General features: G+C 27.5%; 1 protein-coding gene across 5 annotated transcripts in view; it reads left to right on the forward strand.

Moving 5' to 3' along the window:
* LOC100200026 (kinesin-like protein KIF6) overlaps positions 1-25000 on the forward strand; it is a 103828-nt gene that overhangs the window by 12853 nt on the left and 65975 nt on the right. For all 5 annotated transcript variants that reach the window (XM_065805266.1, XM_065805267.1, XM_065805268.1 and 2 more), the window contains 3 exons: positions 13740-13822; positions 20588-20634; positions 20798-20916. In XM_065805266.1, coding sequence (XP_065661338.1) covers positions 13740-13822; positions 20588-20634; positions 20798-20916 — 249 coding nt within the window. The remainder of the gene's footprint in view (positions 1-13739; positions 13823-20587; positions 20635-20797; positions 20917-25000) is intronic.

Below are 25000 nucleotides of genomic sequence, written 5' to 3' on the forward strand. Positions count from 1 at the left end.
GTTTAAAAGAAAAATCAGAATTTTGAAAAACAAGGTCTTACAAAAAATCATTATGTAATTTGGAAAATGCATATATCAAAATTTAATAAAATCATTTAAATTTTGAATAAGTGTTTAAAATAGTTTTATTGTTTACGACTTGCTACTTTTGTTTGCTTTGTTGATGAATTTATGACATAAACTATCTTTTTTTTTTTGCTTCACATATTTAAATTATTTTCATTTTACTGGTGATTAAAAACAAAGGGAGAGGGTGTATGAAAGAGCCAGTTTAAAAAAGGTATGAAAAAAAGTCAATTTTGATTAATTTTACAAGTTTTTTTTTTTTTTTTTAAATAATTACTGTATAGGGTAATATTATAAGATTAAAATAGATTTGATAACAATGCTAATAATCTGTCATGCACCTATTTTAAAAAAAGAGAAAAAACAGCTCTTTCATAACATTGTTCAATGAAAGAGCCACTCTGTGCTATGAATGCGCCATTAAGTTTTTTCAAAAATTAACAAGTCTTTTAAGAATAATAATCTGCTAACTAGACTTCTAAAAATCAGATTGTACTTAAAGTTATATAATACTATGATAATCAATGATAAAACAAATGATAAAACAGCTTTAATAATAGTTTCACATTATTAACAAAAAAATATCCTCATATAAATTAGTCAATATCAAAAACTAAAAAAAAGGTATCAAAAACATTTTTGGCAGAAGAAGTTAATCATACCTTTGAAGCCATAAGATACATGTGCTCCCTCTTCACATACCTTGCACTGGTACCATTCTTTGTTGGTTTCTCACCATATTGTCCATTACATACAATACAATGATTTTTATTATCCTCTTCAAACATGTTTTGTTTTTTAAATTTTTGTAAATGTATTTCATCAACTGAGCTTGCATCATCATGCAATGATAGGGTTAGGGCTGTCAACAGGTACCCGGGCAACCGGGTACCTGCCCGTTGTTACTGCTGGGGCAGCATTATCAAATAACGGGTAACCGTTGTCCATGCAAAAAAAATAAAGTGTTTCAATTTATAAATTATCAATTCTAATTTTTTTTTTTAAGTTTTCAATCATTAATTAAAATAAACACTTTAACAATATGAAATTGATATGTAAAATAAGATCTTGAAGTAGTTCTGATTTCTTTATTACCGTTAGAATTTATGAAAAATCGAACAAAAAAGTTAGTTGAGTCTCTGATTCAGAAACCCACTTTTATTCTTAACTTTATGTACAATGTTTTCTTATACGTAAATCAAAACTCCTCCAATTTATTTATCAATCAATAATTTATTTCTGAATTAGGATTTTACATTCAAGCAATAGTAATGACAACAAAATATATAATAGAAATTTAAAAAAAAAAAAAAAACTAAAGACAACAAGATTGATTATAGAAATTATAAACATTAACTATATTTTTTTAGTAAAAAGTAGAATAAACTGGTTTTATAAGTTGAGAATGAATTGAGAGCTTTTAGTTCATAAAGAAGGTTATTCCAAGTTTTCAATGCTTTGATATTATAGATTTATGCCCGTATTTATGAGAGTGGTGTTTAGAGACAGACAGGTTTAAATTACTATTGGGAGGAAGGTGATAACAAGTGTTGGCACTTTTGGAAAAGAAATTGATGAAGGTTAAAGGTAGGTTATTGTGTTGGTGGTTCCAGATAAATTGACAATTTGAAAATTGAATATAGTCGTATAGTTTTAATACTTTAGAAGTTTGGTAGAGCACATTAGGATTAAATCTAATATTCTGAAAATAAATAGTTTTTAAAGCCTTGTTTTAGAGGTGGGATAACCTAATAAGAGCTTGTTGATGGGACTGCCCCCATACTTGGCATGCATATCTAACATGTGAGCCAAAAATAGCATGGTATATGTTCAATAGTGTCTCAAGATTAACATAATGGTGAACTTTGGTCAACATGCCATTAGATCTACTTAGTTTTATTGCTAAGTCTTTACAGTGGGATAAAAAAGAAAGATTTGAATCAATTTTTATAACAAGATATTTAATTGAGTTAACAGGTTCAATTTTTTTGCCACTTAATCTAGAGTTCATTTTTTTATAAATTTTTGATTTATTTGATTTAAAGATAATGAGTTCAGTTTTATTAGAGTTTAGAAAAAGTTTGTGGGAGCGAAGCCACTGAACTAGATTGGCAAGATCATGGTCAATGTGTTTGTTAAAGGATTTATTAATTAGCATTAGATTAGTATCATCAGCAAAGTGGTAAACAGTAGCAAACGTAATGGATGTATGAAGATCATTAATATAAAGAAGGAAAAGCAGTGATCCCAATACTGAACCCTGTGGAACACCATTAGAACATTTCACAAGGGTAGATTTTGAGTCATTATTAGAAACAAATTGTGTTCTATCATTTGAATATGTAATAAACCATTTAAGGGGTATGCCTCTGATCCCATAACATTCTAATTTTTTTAACAAAGTTGAATGATCTACTGTATCAAACGCTTTCTGTAAATTGACAAATACACCACATGCAAAATATTTATCATCGATTGCTTTTATAATCAGTTCAGTAGTTTCAATGAGAGCATGAGTTGTGGAGTGATTGGCGCGAAATCCTTACTGATGGGTGTAAAAGCATTTAAATTTTTCAAGAAAAGCATAGAGCCTATATTAGAAAGCAGGGAGATGGGTTGGTAATTGGTGAATCTAGTAGAGAGCCTTTTTTAAATATTGGAATAACTTTGGCAACTTTAAAAGTATCTGGGAAAATACCACTTTTAAATGAGTTATTTATAACAGTACAGAGAGGCTTTGAAATAATGTGTGGGACTAGTTTAAAGAGGAATATAGGTACACTATTAGGACCAAGACTTTTTTAAGTTTTGAGCAAGTTTGTAATGAGACCAGGTATTTCATTTTCAGTTACTGGATTAATAAAAAACGATTAAGCATTTGGAATGTTAAGAAAGTTACCAAATACGGGTTTAGGGAGTATGGCTTTGCTAAGTAGTTTGCTATGCACAGTGCTAAAAAAAATTATTAAATATATTAGATACGGCAGTGTGATCAGTGGTAAAATTTTCGTTTAATTTAAGTTTAAAAAATGTATTGTGTGTAATATTGTTCAGATTATTATTAAAATACGTAATAAAGTATGTTTTTTTGCTAAATTTTAATAAATTGGAAAATTTTATTTCTATAAAGTTTAAATTTTGCAAATAGTTCATTTTTCTTATAAGTATTTTTTGATTTTATAAACTTTTTATAAAGTTTGTTTTTAATTGAGATTTTAAGTATTCCAAACGTAATCCAAGGTTTTGATTTTAGTTTAATTTGTTGGTTGGTTAGTATTTTGTAAGGAGCATGTTGGTTTAAGATTTCATCAAATGTTTTTAAAATAAAAATCATGGATTTATTAACATCATCATTATTATTAACATTATTATCATCATTATTATTAACATCACCATTATTAGTATGTCTCTAGGACAAAATTTTATGAAAACCTAGAAGATGGAGAGTAGAATTATCTCAAAGGTCTTTCAAAGAAACCAAGTTTCAGTTAAACAAATTATATATAAAATGTTTTCAGTATCTTATTGAAAAGGTATACAGTTTTTTGAAAAAAAAAATTTTGTAAAAAGAAGTTTTTTTAAGTGCACGTAGTAAGTTTATTGTAAGTAAATAAAATGTTTTAATAAAATTTCAACAATTTGTAACCAATTTGTAAAATTGGTTACAAATAAAAACCAGTTTTGTGAAAGTAAAACCAGTTTTGTAAAAGCTAGCTATTGTTCTTTCTTCTTTATGGTTTACTTTTAAAAACATATTAAGTTTTAAAAACATTTTAAAGCAATAATTTTATAGAAAAAAGAAATGGGTAAAGTATCATAAGTGCGGTCTTATGCTGACCGAATTGATAAGAACAGTGTGAAGTGCAAGCAATGCGAGGCAATTTTGACAGTGAAAGGTGGCAGCACAAGCACTATCTGACACCATCTTACTGGAACTCATTATATAGATATTGATGACATAGACAGTTTGGGCACACCAAACATTTTGTCTTTCTTTACAGTTTCACGTAAAATAACTAAAGAAAGAGAACTAGTTATGTATCAGAAAATAGCTGGCGTCATTGCTTGTGATGCACACCCAATAAGTTTAGTTGAATTCTATTTCTTAATAAGTTTAGTTTAATTGAATTTTATTTGGATTCTTTAGCATGTTGAAATATACAGATCCAGACTATGTTGTTAAAACTCGTTTGACTACCACAAAACTGATAAAGAAAAGATACAGCGAGACAGTCAAGTCACTGAAACTGAAATTAGGTAAGGCACAGTTTATAGCTTTTACAACGGACATGTGGAATAGTAATCAAAACATTGCATATTTGTGTGTATCTATGCATTGGGTTAACACAAAATGGGAGCTAAAATTTGCAATCTTGCAGACACGAGAATGTCCCACTAAAGAAAATATCAGTATTCGTTTGTAGGATGTTGCTGACGAGTGGCGAATTCCTGTTCAGAAAATCGCTGCTACAGTCCATGATAACAGCTCAAATATAATCTGAGCAATGGACTTTCTTGAATGGCCGGATCAGCGCTGTTTTGCTCACATGCTACAGTTATTATTGTAGCTGGTCTGAAACTCCAGCAAGTGTGAATATGATTCGGGCTGCAAGGCAATTTGCGGCACACTTCAAGCAAAGTATATTAGTAATGTAGGAATTGAGTAATAAACAAGCAACACTAAGATCTAAGGATGATATAAAAACATTGGAAGTCATTATAGATTACTCTGCTCGATGGAATTCTATGTTGGACATGTTAGAGCGATTAGTGAAGCAACATTAAAATTATTGAAGCCACGATTGGACTACGATGAGCGATTAGTGAAGATACATTGGATTAGTGAAGCTACGATTGGAGCTGTGCTGTCTGACTGAAATTTTACAACAAAAAGAAATGCATCAACTCTACAAATGATGGATGAAAACTGGTTGCTTGTGCAAGCTATTATATCCATTCTGAAACTATTAAAGCAGGTAACAGCTATGTCATCTGGTCAGAAATACCCTTCATTGTCATTAGTTTATCCACTGTTGTCTATTGTTCTAAAAAATGTTCGAGCAGCAAAACCAGACGAATGCAATGCTGCTAATAATTGCAGAAATGTCATTGCTACTGAAATAACAAAGCGATATTATCCGGAAGGATTCAGTGTACTACCTGAACCATGAACATCTGTATTAGATCCATGTTATAAGCTTTTAAAATTTTTTGAAGACCCTATTTGAAATGAAGCATACTCTGCCATTAGAGCTGAAATTGAAGCTATTTTTATGCCAGTATTGGAAGAAAATATAGAAGTAGTAGCAGAAGAATCGATGTAAAAGCGAGCACGTGGTAATTTAGAACCAGACTTACCAAAGGAGAATGTTTTGATGAAGTAGCATTGCTGTGCACAGCCAACAAAGGGTTTGGACATATGGAATTGGCGTCTTACCTTTTCGGAAATGCCATTGACTGTCAATGGAAATATCTTGGAGTTTTGGCGAAATAACACCGAATGTTACCCAAAGCTTTCTATTTTGGCTTGCAAGTACATGTGCATACCTGCGACTTCAGTGCCAGCAGAATGCGCTTTTTCAACTGCTGGACATGTGGTCAATCGGCGGCATGCAACATTGGCATCCGAAACAGTAGACATTTTAGTTTTTCTTAACCATAATTATGAGTTGTGTAACCTGAACACTTAATGTAATATAAAGTTTAGATTTAAGTGAAACTTTAAATGAATGACATCATTGATTGAGACGTTTTTATTTTTTTACAAGTACAACTTTTATAAAAATATTGTTTTTTAACAGTTACCCGCCTGTTTGTTCAACGGGTACCCGGGCAAACATTTGTGTGATTTTTGATAACCTTAGATATAGTACCACTAGAATCAATGGAATCATACTGTTTTTTGTATATTTTTTTGTTTTAATCTTCTTAATAACACTTCTTTTAGGTTGTTTTTTTGTTTCTTTTTCTTCAGTTTTATTTTTTTCTGGAGTATCTGTGATTTTAGCTGAGGCCATTTTATGATCCTTAGATTTTAAATTCTTTCTATGTCCTAATTTTAAAAAAGGCCTTACAACTTCAGGGCTAACCATTTGTTGCTGTTATGTTGATGGCTGTATTAAAGATTCTGACGATGTGATGTTTTTTCCAGGAGCATCTGAAGTATCAATATGGGCAGTGCTGAGTCCTTGTGTTAAGGTTTTCAAGTTTTATGGAGTAGCATTATCTAAAAAAACTGGCTCAGGTCTATGAGTTAGATAAGATGTAAGACAATCATTGTCAGAAAATATTTTGGAATTTAAAGGGTAAATGCCGATCTTGATAAATCCATTTGTAATATCTCTCATGCTGAAAGCGGCTAAATAAGCATCTCTAGCAAACTGTGCAATCTGATGGAAAAATGCTGAGCATTTTTCCAGGATTTGAGAGCATCCATTCATTTATAGCTATTCTGTATCTTGTTTTAAATGTGCCATACACTGTAATGTCTAAAGGCTGTAACTTTTGGCCACAATGTGGTGGAAAAGTTAGAATTTTTATAAAATGTTGTCTGGCTAATTCTATCACACAAAGATTAACATGGGAGGTATGATTTTCTTATATTAATATGGCAGGATTTTCTTCACTTGGTTTTACATGGCTTACAAAATGTTCTATTGCTTTCACAAAACTATTTTCAGTCATTCATCCTGAAACATGAGTTAAACCCAATGCTCCAGAAGGCCCATTATTCAACATGTGATCCTTATGATTTCCTCATGTGATCCTTATGATCTCGGTGATGAAAATCTTGTGTGATCCTTATGATCTCGGTGATGGAAAATAAGTATATTGTCATTCCATGATCATAAGGATCACATACCTCATGTGATCCTTATGATCACGGGAGGTATAGTACCACCTCCAGCATTAATATAGGAAAGAGTAGTCATGAGCATACCTCGTTCTGCTGATGTAACCTGTCCTATTTGTTTTACGTCCTTTGAAGATATAACCTTTGGAGGACCTGAAACGTTACTACATCCTGTTTCATCTGTATTGAAAATCATGTGTGATGGTAGTCTATACTTTTTGTAAATGCTGGTTAGCTTTTCAAAGAATGTGTTAACATTTGTCTTGTTGAAACTTGTTGCTTTGGACAGAGATGTGCTCTCAGGTTTTCTGACTGACAAATCTTTGTGCCTCATCATAAAGCCACGAAGCCATTCCACAGATGCTACTTTATCGTCCTTCCATGTTTCAGGACAAATATTATTTGCCTCTGCGTACTGAAAAGCTAGTTCCCTTGTTGTTTTTTTGGTCAAACCGTGCACATTTTAGATGCAGTTTTAAGATACAATACTAATAAATCTTATCGATGTTTAGAAAAATGTGCTTGTTACCTATGTTTGAGCAATGCACATACTCATTAGGGTGCTTTGAAAAACAGAATTTTTAAAAATTGTCTTGTAATAGCTCTAAATATATGCAATATAATAAAATACCAATGGATTAACAAAAAATCTCAAAAAAAAATATTTTCAGAGGTGCCCCAAGTCCCTTGAACATTTATAGGTCCCCTTATATTCTAGGAAAAAAATTCTTTAAAAGTAGGTCAATCCGGTACTTAAAAGAAGTGAAATTTTATAAAAAGTTCGAAAATAATAATTGTTTTATAAAAAAACATATCGAAAAAAAAAACATTGAAAAACTTGTAAAAATACACTTTTTTTATTTTTAGTTAAAAAACCATAGTTATTATGCAATAAAATTCAAAATAACAATTTTTACATAAAACAAATATTTTTGAACTTTTTACAAAGTTTTACTTCTTTTGAGTACCAGGTTGACCTATTTTTGTAAAACTTTTTTTTCAAAAATATTAGAGACCCTGTAAATGTTCAATTGACTTGTTGTTCAAGGCGCCTCTAAAAATATTTTTTATTCCAAAATTTTTTTAAACCCAGTGATAATTTATTATATTGCATATATTTAGAGCTATTGCAAGAAGTTTTGAAAAATTTCTGTTTTTCAATGCACCCTAATACTCATCCTCAGTATTCTTAACCTTTTTAATCACTTTTGCTAAGTAGGCTCTTGATATTCCTAACAATAATGCTGTTTTATTGATGGACTGGTTGCCAGCATTCACTTCCCTTACAGCCTCTTCTATTGCTGAAGTTGGGGGCCTTGAAATGAGATGAGAATGAGAAAAACAGAAATGTTAATATACACTAGTCAAATGTACTTGTCTAGCTCAAAAATTTGATTACTTCAAAAAATTTAATTGCATGGCATAAAGCAGACTGATATACTAAGAGAACAAATTGTTTTGTTTACATCCTGACGATCAATGTTCTCTATGAATCATAGTGAATATAAGGCATTTCACATGCCTTATATTCACTATGCTAGTGATATATAAGTGAATACAATTATACAAAGTAAGTTTTGACAAAATATTAAGTTTAAACAAAAATAAGTTTTAGTTATATAAAAAAAAATTATTTAAACTTTATTAAAAACGATTTTAATATTTAAATATATTTTTTAAAACTCAAATGCAGCTATGTTTTGCGACAGGAAAAGTCATTAAAACAATTAATTTCAATAGAATATGATCAATGAAGCGTTACGAAAAAAAATAAAGTTGATGAAAGCAATTATTTACTTTAAAAAAAGCTAAATAGAAAAGACCGGCTTATTCCTAGCAGGGACAGTTTTCTCTTTCAAAAAATTGCATGGTTAAAAAAATAACTATATATATATATATATATATATATATATATATATATATATATATATATATATATATATGTATATATATATATATACATATATATATATATGTATATATATATGTATATGTATATATATATATATATATATATATATATATATATATATATATATATATATATATATATGTATATATATATATATGTATATGTATATATATATATATATATATATATATATATATATATATATATATATATATATATATATATATATATATATATATATATATATATATATATATCTATATATCTATATGCTTGCGAAAAGGCGATTTGCCAATGCGTTCAGCAGTTTTGCGCTACGCAAAAACTTATATCTTTTAGAATATTTAAATTATCTTTTGATTGTCGTTAACGTGACGTTTATTCAGAAGAAATAAAGTCGTAAGTAAAAGCATTTAACCGCATTTGTAAACTAATAGATTTTTTGTTAAAGAAACAGTTTGTTAAATAATTTTTTTTTTGTTGTTAAAAATTATTTGAAAAAAATTAAGTGTTTTAAGTTTTATCTTAAGGAATTAAATATATAAATTTTTTTTAAATATAAAATTTATTTTTAGTCATAATAGTTTAAAAAATGTTCGATTTATTTTGATGTAAATGTTTTATTAATAAGATATTTTGTTTATTGCTAATTCAATAACGTAAAGTTTTAATGATGTTCGTTTAATTTATGAAAATAAATTATGGTCACGAATATGTTATCGGTAACTGATAAACAACAAAAAAAAAACTCTTTCTTGTTTAAAAACATTAAAATGAGTTCACATATTAAATAAGAAAAAATTTATTAACAGTTAATAAAATAACCAAATACCAACTGTAAAATCATAAGAAAATGAACAAACATTATTTTACGTTTCATGAAAAAAATATTTTTTTTAAAATAAAATTTAGTTCATATTTGAAAGAAATAATAAAAATGATTTTTTAAATAAGAACTTAGATTATATTTGTAACTTTTGTTATAGTGAGAAAAAAACAAACTGTTTGTATGATTTTTAACGCGTTAATAAAATAACTTTAATTACAATGCGGTACTTGAAAAGACGCGAGTGACGCAATAAACTTCTAATGATGCAAAATATATTTGCTGAGTTGAGTTACTTAGAAATACGTTACGCGTTTTCGCTACGCAGCGAAATCTCGTAACAAGGCCTGATATATATATATATATATATATATATATATATATATATATATATATATATATATATATATATATATATATATTATATATATATATATATATATATGTATATATATATGTATATATGTATATAACAATGCAGCATATATCTTTTATAAAATAATAAAATAAATTTTATCTTAAAAATAAATAAGTAAACCCCCAAAAAAATCCTTTTTTTTTTTTAAATTTTGAGTGCACCCTTATAACGCTAATTATTTTAGTAGAACTGTAAATTTTTCGTGGGTGACACATATCCATTGTTGTCACATAATGAGTAAAATACAATTGTGGTTGGATGCCAGTAACTTAAAAATATTGGCATCAATTCAAAGCCTGATTCTTTCATATACACTCTCCCCTAATATATTATTTTTATAATAATACAAAAATATATAATAATTGCTGTATTTAACTGAAAACATTTATTTTTAAATGTACTTAGTCACTTTTTTTTTTTTTAAATTTTTTTATTTATTTTCTCGTAAGTTTTTGCTGCAAATATAATAAATGAATAGAATGATTTATAGGTAAATTTAAAAATTTTATAATAGGATTCTTAATTTTTTTTTTTTTTTCTTTTTCTTTAAATTTTTTTATTCATTTTCTCATAAGTTTTTGCTGCAGATGTAATAAATAAATGATTTATAGGTAAATTTAAAATTTCCTATAATAGGATTCTGTTCTTATGTTCAGTAAAATCTCGCTTTATATAACGTTTGTAATTTTTGTAGTAGTGTTTCATAAAACAATTACTTTCTTAGTATTAAGTATCAAGTGTAAATAGTATAATAAGTTTAAAGAAAAATTTGCGCTCAAGTGTTAATAAAGTTATTAATAACTAATTTTTACAGTTTTTCAAATAGCAGAGATAAAAAAATACTTTATATCTTTGCTTATTAAAATCAGAGAATTTTGTATGTAGCTAAGAACATTTTCTCCACCAACTGTACTTTTTTTTTTCATATAATCTTTTCATGTATTTCTTTCGTAGCTCTTTCCTGCCAATGAGAATCATAGCAATAAATGAATTATTTTAAATAAACAAATTTTAAATTATCAATTGCGCGTTTACTAATTTTTGATGAAGGCGAATAAAAAGAGACAAGCAATGCTTTCATTTTTCAATTCGCATTTATAAAACGATTTCTTTTAGTATTAAGTATTCAGTTTAAATTTTTGTAATATTGTACAAAATTTATTTTGATATTAAAAAAAAAATTTCAACATTGATTAATTGGATATTATCAAACTTTTTTTTTTAATTGAATGAAAATCTGTGTGTGAGAGCGTAGTTTTAGACAAATTTACATTAGCAGGTAATTTGAACATTAGTTGTTTGCGAGCTTAAACTTAAAAAATTCATTATTTTATTTAAAGTTATTATTTTAAAAAGAGTATGAGTTTGTTCATTTTTGAGCATTAAAAATTAACTCGTATTATTTGTGTGTTTAGTTTCAATTATGAAGAGCTATTACTCAGATGAAAATTTAAACAAAGAAAAAAATAAAAATTTTGACTGTTAAAAAAAACAATTGACCGTTGATTCCATGCGTTAGCCAGTCAAATTGAGCTCGCCTTTGATTTCTTATTTTCCACACTGTATGTTAAAGTACTTAATATAATATATTTTTATATTGTAAATAATATAAATAACATGTTATATTTTAAACAAAGAATATTCATATGGTCTTTTTATAAAAATTGTAAAATTGTAGCGCTAACAATAATAGATATTTTTTTATTCAAAATAGTTTTTAAACATACCCCTATAATATTTTACTAGCTTCGTTACGTCTCAATCGGTTACAATCGGTAACAAGGTTACATTCTCTTATTTTTTTATTAAATATTAATTAAATTTACTTGATAACACAGTAAATATTTGTTTATCATTGCCCTATTGCTATTTAACATATTTACTTTACTTTTTAATGTAAAATAGCTTCGTTTCAACTGGTTACTTTGTCACGAAAAAAAAAAAAAGTATAATTGGCAACATTACGTCTCAATTGGCTTTTTTTTTTTAAACTTTTAAAAGTGTAACTAATTGAGACATAACGTAACGAAAAAAAGGCACAATTAAAATGTCTCAAATACAGATTTTTTTTTATGTTACATTATGTCCCAATTGGTTACACTTTTGAAAGTTTCAAAAAAACGTAATGTGACGTAAAATAAAATCTATATTTGTGACTTATTTTAATTGTCTCAAATATGAGACATCAATTCGCAATGTTAGTCTCAATTGGCTTTTTTTTTTAACTTTTAAAAGTGTAACCAATTGAGACATAATGTAATGTAAAAAAAAGGCGCAATTAAAATATGTTTTAAATGTAGAATTTCTTTAAAACTATTTAATTCATCTCAAACGTATTTAAGCATCTCAAACGTAAAGACCATAAAAAGTAAGTGATGCTTACTTTTTATGGTCTTTATGTTCCTGTGGAACATAAAGACCATAAAAAGTAAGCATCACTTACTTTTTATGGTCTTGGAAGCGCTTTCATTTTTTTTTTGTATAAAAAAAACTTAAATGTTCAGTTTCAATTAGTGACTTTGTCACGAAAATATCCATTTTGCACTTTTAAAGTTTTGATAAACCTACAAGCAAAAATATATATAAAGTGTTATAATCAGTGCATCTAGTAATATTATTAATAATAAAGTTAAATCTATTATAGTGGTTATAACTTGTTATTTGTAATGCTTGATTAGTATTTTGTTTTACTATTATTACTATGTTACTATTTACACTCTTCCAATATATATTTATATATTTTTCATATACTTATATATAAAGATATTTATAGTGTTGATATATATATATATATATATATATATATATATATATATATATATATATATATATATATATATACATATATATATATATATATATATATATAAAAGATTTTTATTTATATATATATATATATATAAAAGATATTTTCATATATAAAAAACAAAAAATTATAAAATATTAAGGAACCACATGTTACAATGTAAGGTCTTGTAAGGTTAAAGATGTTACTTTTTGTTAAGTAAAAATAACAGGCATTTGATACATAACGATACGTTAAAATGTTGCGTCACGTTACATAACAGTTTTGTAACATTATGTCTAGTTACATAAAAATGTTGTCTTCTCGCAACCTGGTTTCGTTACATAACGAAACTTAAAAATGTTTTAGAGGATACGTGAAACAAGTAATTTTAATCTGACTTAAAATACATGCATTTTTAAACATTACTATGAAATTTAAATGAAAATGTCTTAATTTTTGTAAAGATTTTAAAAGTAGCGCCACACCACATAATAACTAAATTTCAGGTGGTTTAGAATGTAAGTTATACTATTTTTTCGGGAGAAAAAAAAAATCATGCCTTTTTAATCAAAAGTTATTATGTCCTAGAAAAAAAAATTATTAAAAATATTTCTAATAGTCTTGCCATCAAGATGCTTAAAAAAGCTGTTTTTAGTCTTTTTTTTTTTTACTAATTTATAAGAACCGCCAATGTTTTTTTATTATTATCCAGTTAAGCCGTCATTGATTTTCCTGCCAAATTTGTTTTTTCTAAATTGACAGACATTTTAAGCACGAAATTCAAAATGTTATTTTTTTCTGCAATAACCTGTGCACCTCTGTCCTTTTTTTTTTTTTAAATATTTAAAACTTTACTTTCTTTCATTTTAAATCTAGGAAAGTCTCATTACTAGAAGACAATGATGGAAATATTCATTTAAAGAACTTATCAGTCAATCAGGCGTTTAATGAAGAAGAAGGTATATTTTTATTAGTAGCAATTTATGACAGAATTTATTTTTTGTTTGTTAACAATTAAAAAGCGCGAACAGTTTGGAAGTAGTTAAAGTGATTTGAGATATTTCAATTAAAATCATCAGAACATTAAACTAGTGGAGTAGCATCAAAAATCTCAGGGCTAGTATAACAATAATTATACCAGGCTGGTATAGCATTACAAAAATCAGTTTCAGAATAATATTGAACAAGATAACAATTATTCAAACATTTAATGGGTACCTTACTCTACTCAAACAAATAATGAATAATGAAAAAAATAATGAAATCTGATTTATATACCATACTTGCTTTTATACTTTTCAAGCAGCTTAAATATTTTATAAGCAAACCAGGTGTACAACGAGACTTTATTAAACACTTTTAAAAACATGAATGTGAATCTGTAAGCATAAACAAATAATTGCAGAAACTTGTTTAAATGTAGGGATGGCACTTTTACTTATTTTGATGTAAAAGCGCAAATTGATTTTAAGCGTACTTTATATAACTCATATAAAAATATATAATTGACTTAAATTTAAAAATAATTCGTTTTTTTTTTACATAAATTATATAACATGTAAATCTTAATTACTTAAGTTAAGTTTTTTAAATGAGTAACTGTTACTTGAAAAAGTTATTTACTTTTAAAAGTAAAAGTTATTTGCATTTTTACTTTCACTTGTAAATGTAGCTTACTTTTAATGGTAAGTTGTGTAATGTAATTTACTTTGAAAAGTAATTTTGATTATAATTATGTAAAAAATTTACATCGAAATGTAATTTACATTTTAAATGTAAAAAAAGTTATTTATGAAGTAAACTTACGTAAATATAATATTTAAAAAACATGACACTTAATTTACAAAGTAAATTAAAACTACATCATAACAACAGATTATTTTTACGTATAAAAGTAAATAATTAGTGAAAATAGCTAATTAGTTACTTTTATACATAACATAAAAGTAATTTGAAAAAAATTGTTATTTACAATTACAAATAAAAGTAAATTTTTTCTTTGAAATTTTATACTTTACTGTGCAAGTAAGTAAAATGTAAGTTGTATTATTTACGTTCTCAAAGAACAGTCGTTTCATGTTGATTTAACATAAACTTTGAGGTAGGTAGCATATTCAAATCCATTGCCTGTTTGAGGGCACTTCTGGGTAATACTTCAGATAATACTCTGATGTATGTGGGCAGTGTTTAGGGGTTGGGCATTGGGAAAGGATTATTTTTTCACGTATATCATAAAGGATAGTTCTATTATAATTAGAGGCAAATATAGTCAACATGGGGGTATACCAGTAGTGTAGAGATCCTTTTTGTTGCGTTGGTGTCTAACCCACATAAGGGTGATTAGAAAAATAAAATCTTGTTCAATTAAAATAGTTGCTTTAGAATAAACTTGTAATTTTTTTTCAAATGTTAGTTTGGCTTCACAAGTTGTTTGTCGGCTATCTGTTGTCCTGGAATCTTGCTAGTGATTTCACTACCTTCCGGACTAGCTAGAGCTCTGAAACTTCCAGCATTTGTGTAAGTTTAATAAAAGTTCATCTTTAAATTATTTTCAAAGACAACTTAAGGACTCCACTTTTTCAAATCTCTTTTTTTTTTTCTTTGTGACTTTTTCAAATCTCTTTTCTTTATCTTTGAGACTTTACTTTGACTTTACTTTATCTTGACAGCATTTGTGAGGTCCCGATGATCATGCATGTTAAATTTGTTTCCTGGGCAAAAGGGGTTTTTCTTTAAATTCTATTCCAAACACAGTTATTCCAGTTGGTCATTTCCAGAAATAACTTTCATTGGTTACAGAAATAGCTTTCACATGGTTAGATTGGTTTTTAACAACCATGAGAAAAAGAAGCCAAAATACAAAACTTAGAATAAAATTGCAAAAATGCAGAGCCATTTCTAAATTAAGAGCAATAAACCAGACAGTCTTTTAAAAAAAACTTTTAAATAACTAATGTAAATAATGTCAAGATTAGTTTAAAAAAAGAAAAAAATTAAAGTTAAAAAAGTAAAAGTAATTAACTTAAAAAAAATGCATATTTTTTCATAACCACAACAGCCGAATATTTTAATTTATTTAATGTAACGAATTTAGCAGGGTGGTTATAAAACGAACTTTTATATTATGTAATGTAATTTTCAAAAGTAATTAAATTTTAAATGTAAAAGTAAGTTACTTTTTGATGTAATCTACTTTTACATAACTTACTTTTGAAAGTAAGAAAACCTACATTATAAAGTAAAAGTCGTTTCAAAAAAATAATTACTTATACGGAAATGTAAATTTACTTTAAACGTTTAAAATTACCTACGTAATTTACTTTTTGATAGAAATTAACTCACATAAGTAAAAAAAAAGTAAGTAAAAGAGCCATCCCTATTTAAATGTGATCTTGCAAAAATATTTTAGTGCATTCAATAAATTTACAAATATTGGCATTAGTGTGAACCTGTACAAACTGCCAAATAACTCTCATAAAAAACTAAATTAAACTAATCAATAGATGGTTACTTACAACTGATTTTGCATAGATCTACTCACACCCAACCTCAATTTTGAGAACAAAAAAAACAACCGATGGGGCATTAATCTGCAAGGTCTCAGGTATCACCAGATGTAAAAGTTAAAATCTAATCTCTATAGCCAAAGGAGAAAAACTCATTTAAAGTTTTATAGCACTTTGCGCTACTGGTTGCACTTGGAGCCCTGTTGTAAATTTATTTTGTTTTTTTTCACTTTTGGGTTATGGAGTTTTTAAAAAAGTATCGAAAGCTCTTTACGTATGTGTTGGCTATAATATATATATTTTAAAGATTCAAAGCTACATTAAATAACTAATTTAATAACAATATCATGTGACTAGTGGATATGGGATTCTATGGTTAATAGACTTCACATTTGTGTGTACTTTGTCTGCAAAAAGAGTGCTTTTTTTGTCCAAGTTTGTATAAAATGATTGACTAAATTTTGGATATAATAAAATTTTTTTTTTCATATTCTAAAAATTACTTTAGAATTGTAAATTCAAAATTAATTGGTAGATTATAAAATAATTTTAAAATTAATGTTAGAATCAAGTTTTTTTATATAAATCAAATACGTATAACCTTGTTGTGCTTTTTTTCTTGTATTGAAGTATCACCTAAAACCTTTTATTGCTTTGACCAAGTTTTTTCTTGGTCAAAGCAATAAAAGATTTTAGGAGATACTTCAAAAAGAAAAGCCACAACATCAAAGTAATTAAATTTAAGCAGTGAACAGCCTAAACATTTAAAAATATTTTTTACCAGCACAAGCTTGTACTGAAGTTATTTTTCAAAGATCAGCTTTTTAACCACTGAAATGTCATATAAAAAAAAAACTCATCAAGATTGTCGGCAATCTGTATGCTTCTTTTGTTTTTCAAAATGTGACAGGCATATTTTTGATTTTATCTAGTAAAGAATACTAGGTATTTTTCCTGGAAATTACATTGATTTTAAGGATGATAGAGTTCCATTGGGCATATGCAATTCCTGCAGAGCAATGGTACAAAAGCATGGCAAAGGAGATAGAAACTTGCCTCCTTCCAAGCTACATGACTTTCACAAAGTTATTATTAGACCACAGACCAGAGGATTTGATTCCTTTAATTGTTTAATTTGCCAGGTTGGCCAACTAAAAGGACATTCTACAAAGCTCACTTTTTCAACTGATCAAGATTTGAAAGAACCATCAAGTAGTTTTGATAAACTATGGTCAAACTGTCTCAGTGTAGTCAAAAGAGGAATAACACATGTTTGTTCACAAGCCACCAAGTTTTTGATTCCAGAACTGCTGAAAAAATTGCATCCTCTATAATAACTCAAAAGGTATCCTCTCCACATGACACAATTAGGTTGAGCAGAGAAAGTGGTAAAGCTTAAACTATTACTCCAGGTCCCTCCAGAGCTCAGTGCATATCAAGAACTTCCCTAACTATTTTGGACATAGTTCAAGTTCAAATCAATACTGGTCTTTCAAATAAAAAGATGCAAGAACTGGCTGCAACATTAAACAAGACCACAAGTTCAAAAATTATTGAAACAAAATTTAGGGAAAATTTTATAATAGCTGGTCGAAAGGTTGCAAGTTTATCCAAAGTTTCCAAAATCTCACTTACAAGGCCATCAACAAAAACTGATTATTTGGCAAAGGTTATTTACTGCAAGAGTTTAGGGGATTTTTATATCTCAATTCTTAGAGTTAGAGCAATCACTTCACCGCCTCTCATCAAACTAGGTATTGATGGTGGAGGATCTTTCCTTAAGTTGAGAACTCCAAGAAACTTCAGATCCATTAGGATGTAATACAATGGAAAAATGTGAGCAAAGGATTTTCATAATGTTGTTCATAACCCATTGTTTGACCAAGAAGATGTCAAACAAGTTATTGAGTTTATTCCCCCAATGAAACTTTATCTTCTCCTTGGAATTGTAAATCATCTTTACAAATCAATGCTAAAGATATGGCCTAAAGGCAAAGATTGACCATTACTTCTCAAATTGAAATTACAACCTTGTTATGGTGGAAAGTTTGTTGGGAATGATTGTCATAAGCTTTTGAAGAATATAGATGTTTTGCAAAGAATTGTTAAAAGAGAAAAGGCAGACCATATGCTTGGTTTTGTGAAAACATTCCAACATTTTACGAGTGTTTTTAGCTTCTGTTTTGGAAGGACATTATATACTGCATATGTTCAACATATAATAGACTTTAAGAACTCATATCTTCAACTCCTAGTTTCAGTCACCCCAGAAGCCCATGCAGTGTTCTACCATGTTCCTGAATTTATTGCTCTAAAGGGTACAGCATTGGGCATTTTTAGTGAGCAATCAACAGAAGTCTTGCATTCAATCTTCAGTGCTCAATAGGCTAGGTACAAAAGTAACCCTGATCACCCTGGTTATAGAGGCCAGTTACTGAAATGTGTTATTGACTATAACAGCAATCATCTTTGAATTCGATTTTTTAAATAATTCATTTTTTTTTTAAACAGTTAAACAGTGATTTCTAGAGTTTCATTCTAGAAATATTTGATATAACATTTGTTGATAAGAAATATTCTTGTCTAAAATTTTTGTTTATATTATAAACTATATTAATTTATTTATAGTTTCATAAAATATCATAAGTTTACAAAAAGTTAATCAGAAGTGAATATCTTATTTTGCAAGTACTAAATAAAAAAATCTGAAAATATGAAGATAAAGTAATAAACATCATCACCATAAGGTAATTTTTTTTTTTAAAGGAAATCATTTCATGTCTGTATGTATGTGTTTTTTCAATGGGAGATAAAGGTTAAATCGGATTTTCTTTTGTATGATATCCCATTTCAGTAAAGATATATTTCTAATTTAAATTAAAAAAAGTTGTTATTATTGTGTGAATTTCCAATATTTGGTCAATCATTTTTAACAAAAACAGTAAAGCAAACTTGTGGGTTTAACAACTAAAATACAAAGTGGTTTTTATGTGTTTTAAATTCAGAACAATTAGAAAAAATGCCTCTAACTATGTGTTTTCTGCCCCATATTTTATACAAACTTGGACAAAAAAAGCGCTCTTTTTGCAGACAAAGTACATACAAATGTGAAGTCTAACAACCATAGAATCCCATATCTACTAGTCACATGATATTGTTACTAAATTAGTTATTTAATGTAACTTTGAATCTTAAAAAAGCATTCAAACCACAAAAAGCTGCATTTTTTTCAAAAGCAAGATTCCTACTTTAAGAGCTATATCTTTGCACAAATAAAAGATATCTTGCTTCTATTTTTTTGCCTGAAAGATACATTCCAAGGCTTCATTCTATTAAATTGTGAAACTTCCAGGGTCAATAATAAGGTTAGAATAAAAACATAAAGTATCTGTTGTCTCTTTTAAAGAGGCTTTTAGTGCCATACCCTATACTTAAGGTCCCTGTACACAAACCACAAGTGTTAAAGCTGATTTTTTGTGAGGTTATAGTCAACACATGTAAAGAGTTTTTGATATTTTTTAGAACTCCATAACCCAAAAGTGAAAAAAAAAACGAAATAAATTTACAACAGGGCTCCAAGTGCAATTATTAGCGCAAAGTGCTATAAAACTTTAAATGTGTTTTTCTCCTTTGGCTATAGAGGTTAGATTTTAACTTTTACATCTGATGATACCTGATTCCTTGCAGATTAATGCCCCATTGGTCTTTTTTTTGGTCTTCAAAATTGAGGTTGGGACCATTTTTGGATAAGTGTGTACTGATGATTTTTGAATGAGGAAGGCTGTATTTTCATTTTAAGCAATAATTTGTTATAAAATTTTTAAATCACTTTGACATACTTACACTGGATTTCACTAACTTAGATTTATGTCTGGGCATGTTTTGCATTGGCATTTACTCAGATTTGTGCTTTGTATTTGTAAGGCTCACTTATGCTAGTTTACACTTTCTAGAACAACTATGCCAGTTTGTTTTTAGACAGTTTTCTGCAGCAAGTTTAAAATAATAAGATTTTGTAAAAATGAATAACAAAGAAAATCAAAAATCAAAATTATTATCAGAAAACTTAAAATTGTAAATTACATAAGTTCAAATCTTGGGAGAGAATTGAGTTGCATAGATATCTGAGGAAAATAAGTCACAACAATAACAACCATCGCTGTAAAAACCATCAATGTAACTTATTGATAAATGACAGTTTTTTTTTTTTTTAAATAGCATTGAATCTTTTGTTTCTTGGTGACACAAACAGAATGATTGCAGAGGTATACTAAATATTTTTTGTTTCTTGGCAATACAAACATAATGCAAAGTATACTATGTATACTTTGCATACTATTTTAAGTTACTATTACAAAGTATACTTAGTATATTATAAATAAAAAATAATTATTTTCAAGTACAAGTTAAAAATTTAGTTTTATTTAGACACCTATGAATCAAGCTTCTACTCGTTCACATTGTATTTTTTCAATACATCTCACAATAAAAGAGCAAAATTCACCCACTATTCGCAAGTCAAAACTTCATCTCGTAGATTTAGCAGGGTTTGTTTAATATTATTTAACATAATTTATTGGAATAAAAAAACTACATTTAATCTATATATTTATATATATCTATATCATAAACAATTCATACCTAAGAATACAAATTCCTAATATCATTTTATTTTTTAACACGAAAAATAAAAAAAAATGAAACATTTTTTTATATTACTTTGAACGTAAATTTTTGATTTTTTAAGTTATTTATAGCAATAGATTCAGTTAAATTTGCATTGACACAATTCTGGTTTAAAATTTAATAAATTACCATACCTAATTTTTAGAGATTCATTAGCATCAGTCAGATGACTGTGTATCATTTTGGATGCAAACATTTTATGAGCTTTAACAGACTTGTCATTAGAATATTTAGAACATTCTGATTTAAATTTAGTTGTTAGACTATGCAAACATGTTGCCTAAAATAAAAAAATATTTGTATAAAAATACACATTCGTATTAATTTATAAATAAATAGAAAGTTTTCATAGAACATAAATATTATTCAGCTTCACACTAAACATGTAAACATATTTAGTAAAGCTTGATAAATACTTTTTGTAACAAGTATTTTATACTATCAAATTTCTGCAATAAGTCTGTAATTTTATTAGAAAAATATCAGTAAAAACATTCAAAGAACATTTAGTTCAGAAATCAGATTAAATAAGATATAATTTAATTAAATACTCACATACAACTTAGATGATTTGCTTTCATAACTATGACACTGTCATATAGTTGTGGATTTAATTAATTCAAAGCTTTGTACATCAAAATTTTGAATATATTAATTAAAAACTCTTATATGCTTCAGTAAATATAAACTATCAAGTAACTATAAATAAAATAAATTTATATAAATTAGTTCACAGTTTCATTGAATATGAAGTTTAGAGCAGGCTCTGCAACTATTGCTGATTGTTATAAGAAGTTGATTTAAAATCAAGCCATGGCATTAAAACTGCTGGACGACAATGCTGCACACAGTTGGGGCACAAATACAGAATTAGTAAAAAAATAGATTTACTAAATATCTAATGTTTTGTTTAAAAAACTAATGCTATAATGAAAAAATTAATATAATTTTTAGAACCATAGTTAAGCAAACCATTGTTTAAAATTCATAGCAAATTCATAGAATTAGTAACCTATTGAATTAGAACTCCCTTGTTGCTCAGAAATTGGAGTGATGGGGATTTCACGAGTCCATGAGTTGTTCTTATCCTAAGACGATACTTTAATTAGACAGTACAACAGTAATTTGTCATAGTCTATTTCTGTGCCATTAGAAATCACAACAGGGTTGATCAATTGGAATTTTTGGAATTGTGCTGTAAGAAAAATTAAATTTATATTATCAATTAAATTCATAACATTTTAAAAATTTAAAAATATTATATATATAAAAAAAACATTTTGTTTTCAATCTTAACAAACTATTAGTCACAAAAACTTTTTCTGAAGACTATCGCTTGTCCAATCTTAAAAGTTATATATTTTTAAGCAATAACTAAATTTAAAAAAAAAGTAAAGATTTTCAATCTAAATTTATATATATATATATATATATATATATATATATATATATATATATATATATATATATATATATATATATATACACATACATATATATATATATATATATATGTATATATATATATATATATATATATATATATATATATATATACACACATACATATATATATATATATATATATATATATATATATATATGTATATATATATATGTATATATATATATACAAACATACATATATATATATATATATATATATATATATATATATATATATATATATATATATATGTATATATATATATATGTATATATCTATGTATATATATATATATGTATATTTATATATATATATGTATATATATATATATATATATGTATATATATATATATATATATATGTATATATATATATATATATATATGTATATATATATATATATATATATATATATATATATATATTTTTAAGCAACAACCAAATTAAATAAAAAGTAAAGATTTTTAATTCAAATTATTAATATTAATTAAGGTAAAAAAGTGCGCTTTAATTTTTCAGAAAAACAAGAGAAAAAAATGTAGAATAATGAAAGAAAAGATTGCTGCCCCATGCCAAACCCTCAGTCAATGTAGCAGTACTCCATTGCAGGTCAGGTTAGGGGTCGTCCATAAAGTACGTACGCCAAAAGTTTTGAAATTTGATCCTCCCCCCTCCCCCCTGTTGCCATGCGTACTATTATGTCCCCTCCCCCCTTAAAAAGTACGTACGTTTTTCAAATACCCCCCCCCCCCCTCAACTTTTTTTTCTCAATCAGAAAGTTTATTTAAAAAAAAAAAAAAGGCGGAGGGTATCATAGATACTTTATACGACTCCAAAGCCCTTTGCTTGCGTATTTTTGAAAACGTCTTTAAGTATATATGCAAATAATAATTTAAATAAATTTAAACTATGCATTGGGTAGAGTGTATTTGGCCGAGAGGTCAAAGCAGTTGAAACAGACGACTCAGATCCAGGTTCGATTTGCGGAGAAACCCATATAAATCTTTTTTTTTTGTTTTAATAACGAATCAAATATAAATAAACTATACTTAAGGCGGACGTTTTTTTTAGGTACCCCTCATTAGTAAGTAAAAAACGAGTCTTACGCGAGATCAGTAATATTGAAAACAAAGGGTAAAACCCAGTGCCGAGGGTAGCCTATACCTCTTAGTTGGAGGGGGAGGGGGACAGCAAATTTTGTGCCCTTTTGCTAATTTAAGAAGCTTTTTATTTTAGCAAAACTTAGCGGTCAAATTTGGAAGATTTTGAGACGCTTATGACACGTTTTTTTTTGGAGGGACTCCGACTCATTAACCACGGCCCTTCTAAAACCTGTTTTTTGTCGACTCAAAAAATAGGTCTTACTCAGGGCCAGTATATAAGTGGTGGCATGTGTGCATGGGCCCCCGCAGGATTTTTTGATGTTCCAGTTAGAACACTTTCACACATCGTGCAAACTCCAAATTTAAGTTTGTTTATATGTCAAATGAGATGGCCTTGCAAAGGCCGTCTCATTTGACATATGTTTTGACATATTGACATATATTTTGCTACATATTTCCCGAACGTGCGGGAAATATGTAGCAAAAGTTTCAACTTTACCATCTAAAACTAAATTTAAATTTAGATTTTAATTTTTGTAGAAAAATATTGTAAATTACAAAAAAGTTATGACCATGCAAAATTTACACCCTTCTAATTTTGGGGGATCGGAAAATTTGCATGGTCATAACTTTTGTAATTTACAATATTTTTCAACAAAAATTAAAATGTGTCAATAAATTTAAATTTAGTTTTAGATGGTAAAGTTGAAAATTTAACTACATTAGTGCCCTCACGTATGGGCAGGGGAGGGCAAGCGTTTTAGGGCTTTTTGTTCACAGGCCTCCGCCATCCCGATATTTTGCAAGGCCTCCTCCTTTGGCAAAGGTATAAACAAACTTAAGTTAGGAGTTTGCACGATGTGTGAAAGTGTCCTATCTGGAACATCAAAAAATTCTGAGGGCGCCCATACATGTGTGTGCATAGAGGAAAACTATAACCTCTACTCCATATACCATACATCTATTTATGTTGGCAAACTAGAATCTTAAGTCAGAATGTAACTTTTTTATTGATTAGCTGGTTAATTGTGATAAATTAGAAAATCGAAGTACGTACTTTTAAATTGAACCCCCCCCCCCCCCATACGCTTTCGTACGCTTTTTGAAGACCTCCCCCCACCCCCCTATGAGCGTACGTACTTTATGGACGACCCCTTATTTGATAGTCGATGTATGTACTAAATCCTCCACAACTTCCTGTTTTTTTATGATGTCATCCGAATGCGTCTAATGCTGCATTTTTATGTGTGTGTGTGTGTGTGTGTGTATATATATATACACATACATACATACATACATACATACATACATACATACATACATACATACATACATACATACATACATACATACATACATACATACATACATACATACATCCATACATATACATTT

This window comes from Hydra vulgaris, chromosome 09, assembly GCF_038396675.1.
Source record: "Hydra vulgaris chromosome 09, alternate assembly HydraT2T_AEP".
NCBI classification, from domain to species: domain Eukaryota; kingdom Metazoa; phylum Cnidaria; class Hydrozoa; order Anthoathecata; family Hydridae; genus Hydra; species Hydra vulgaris.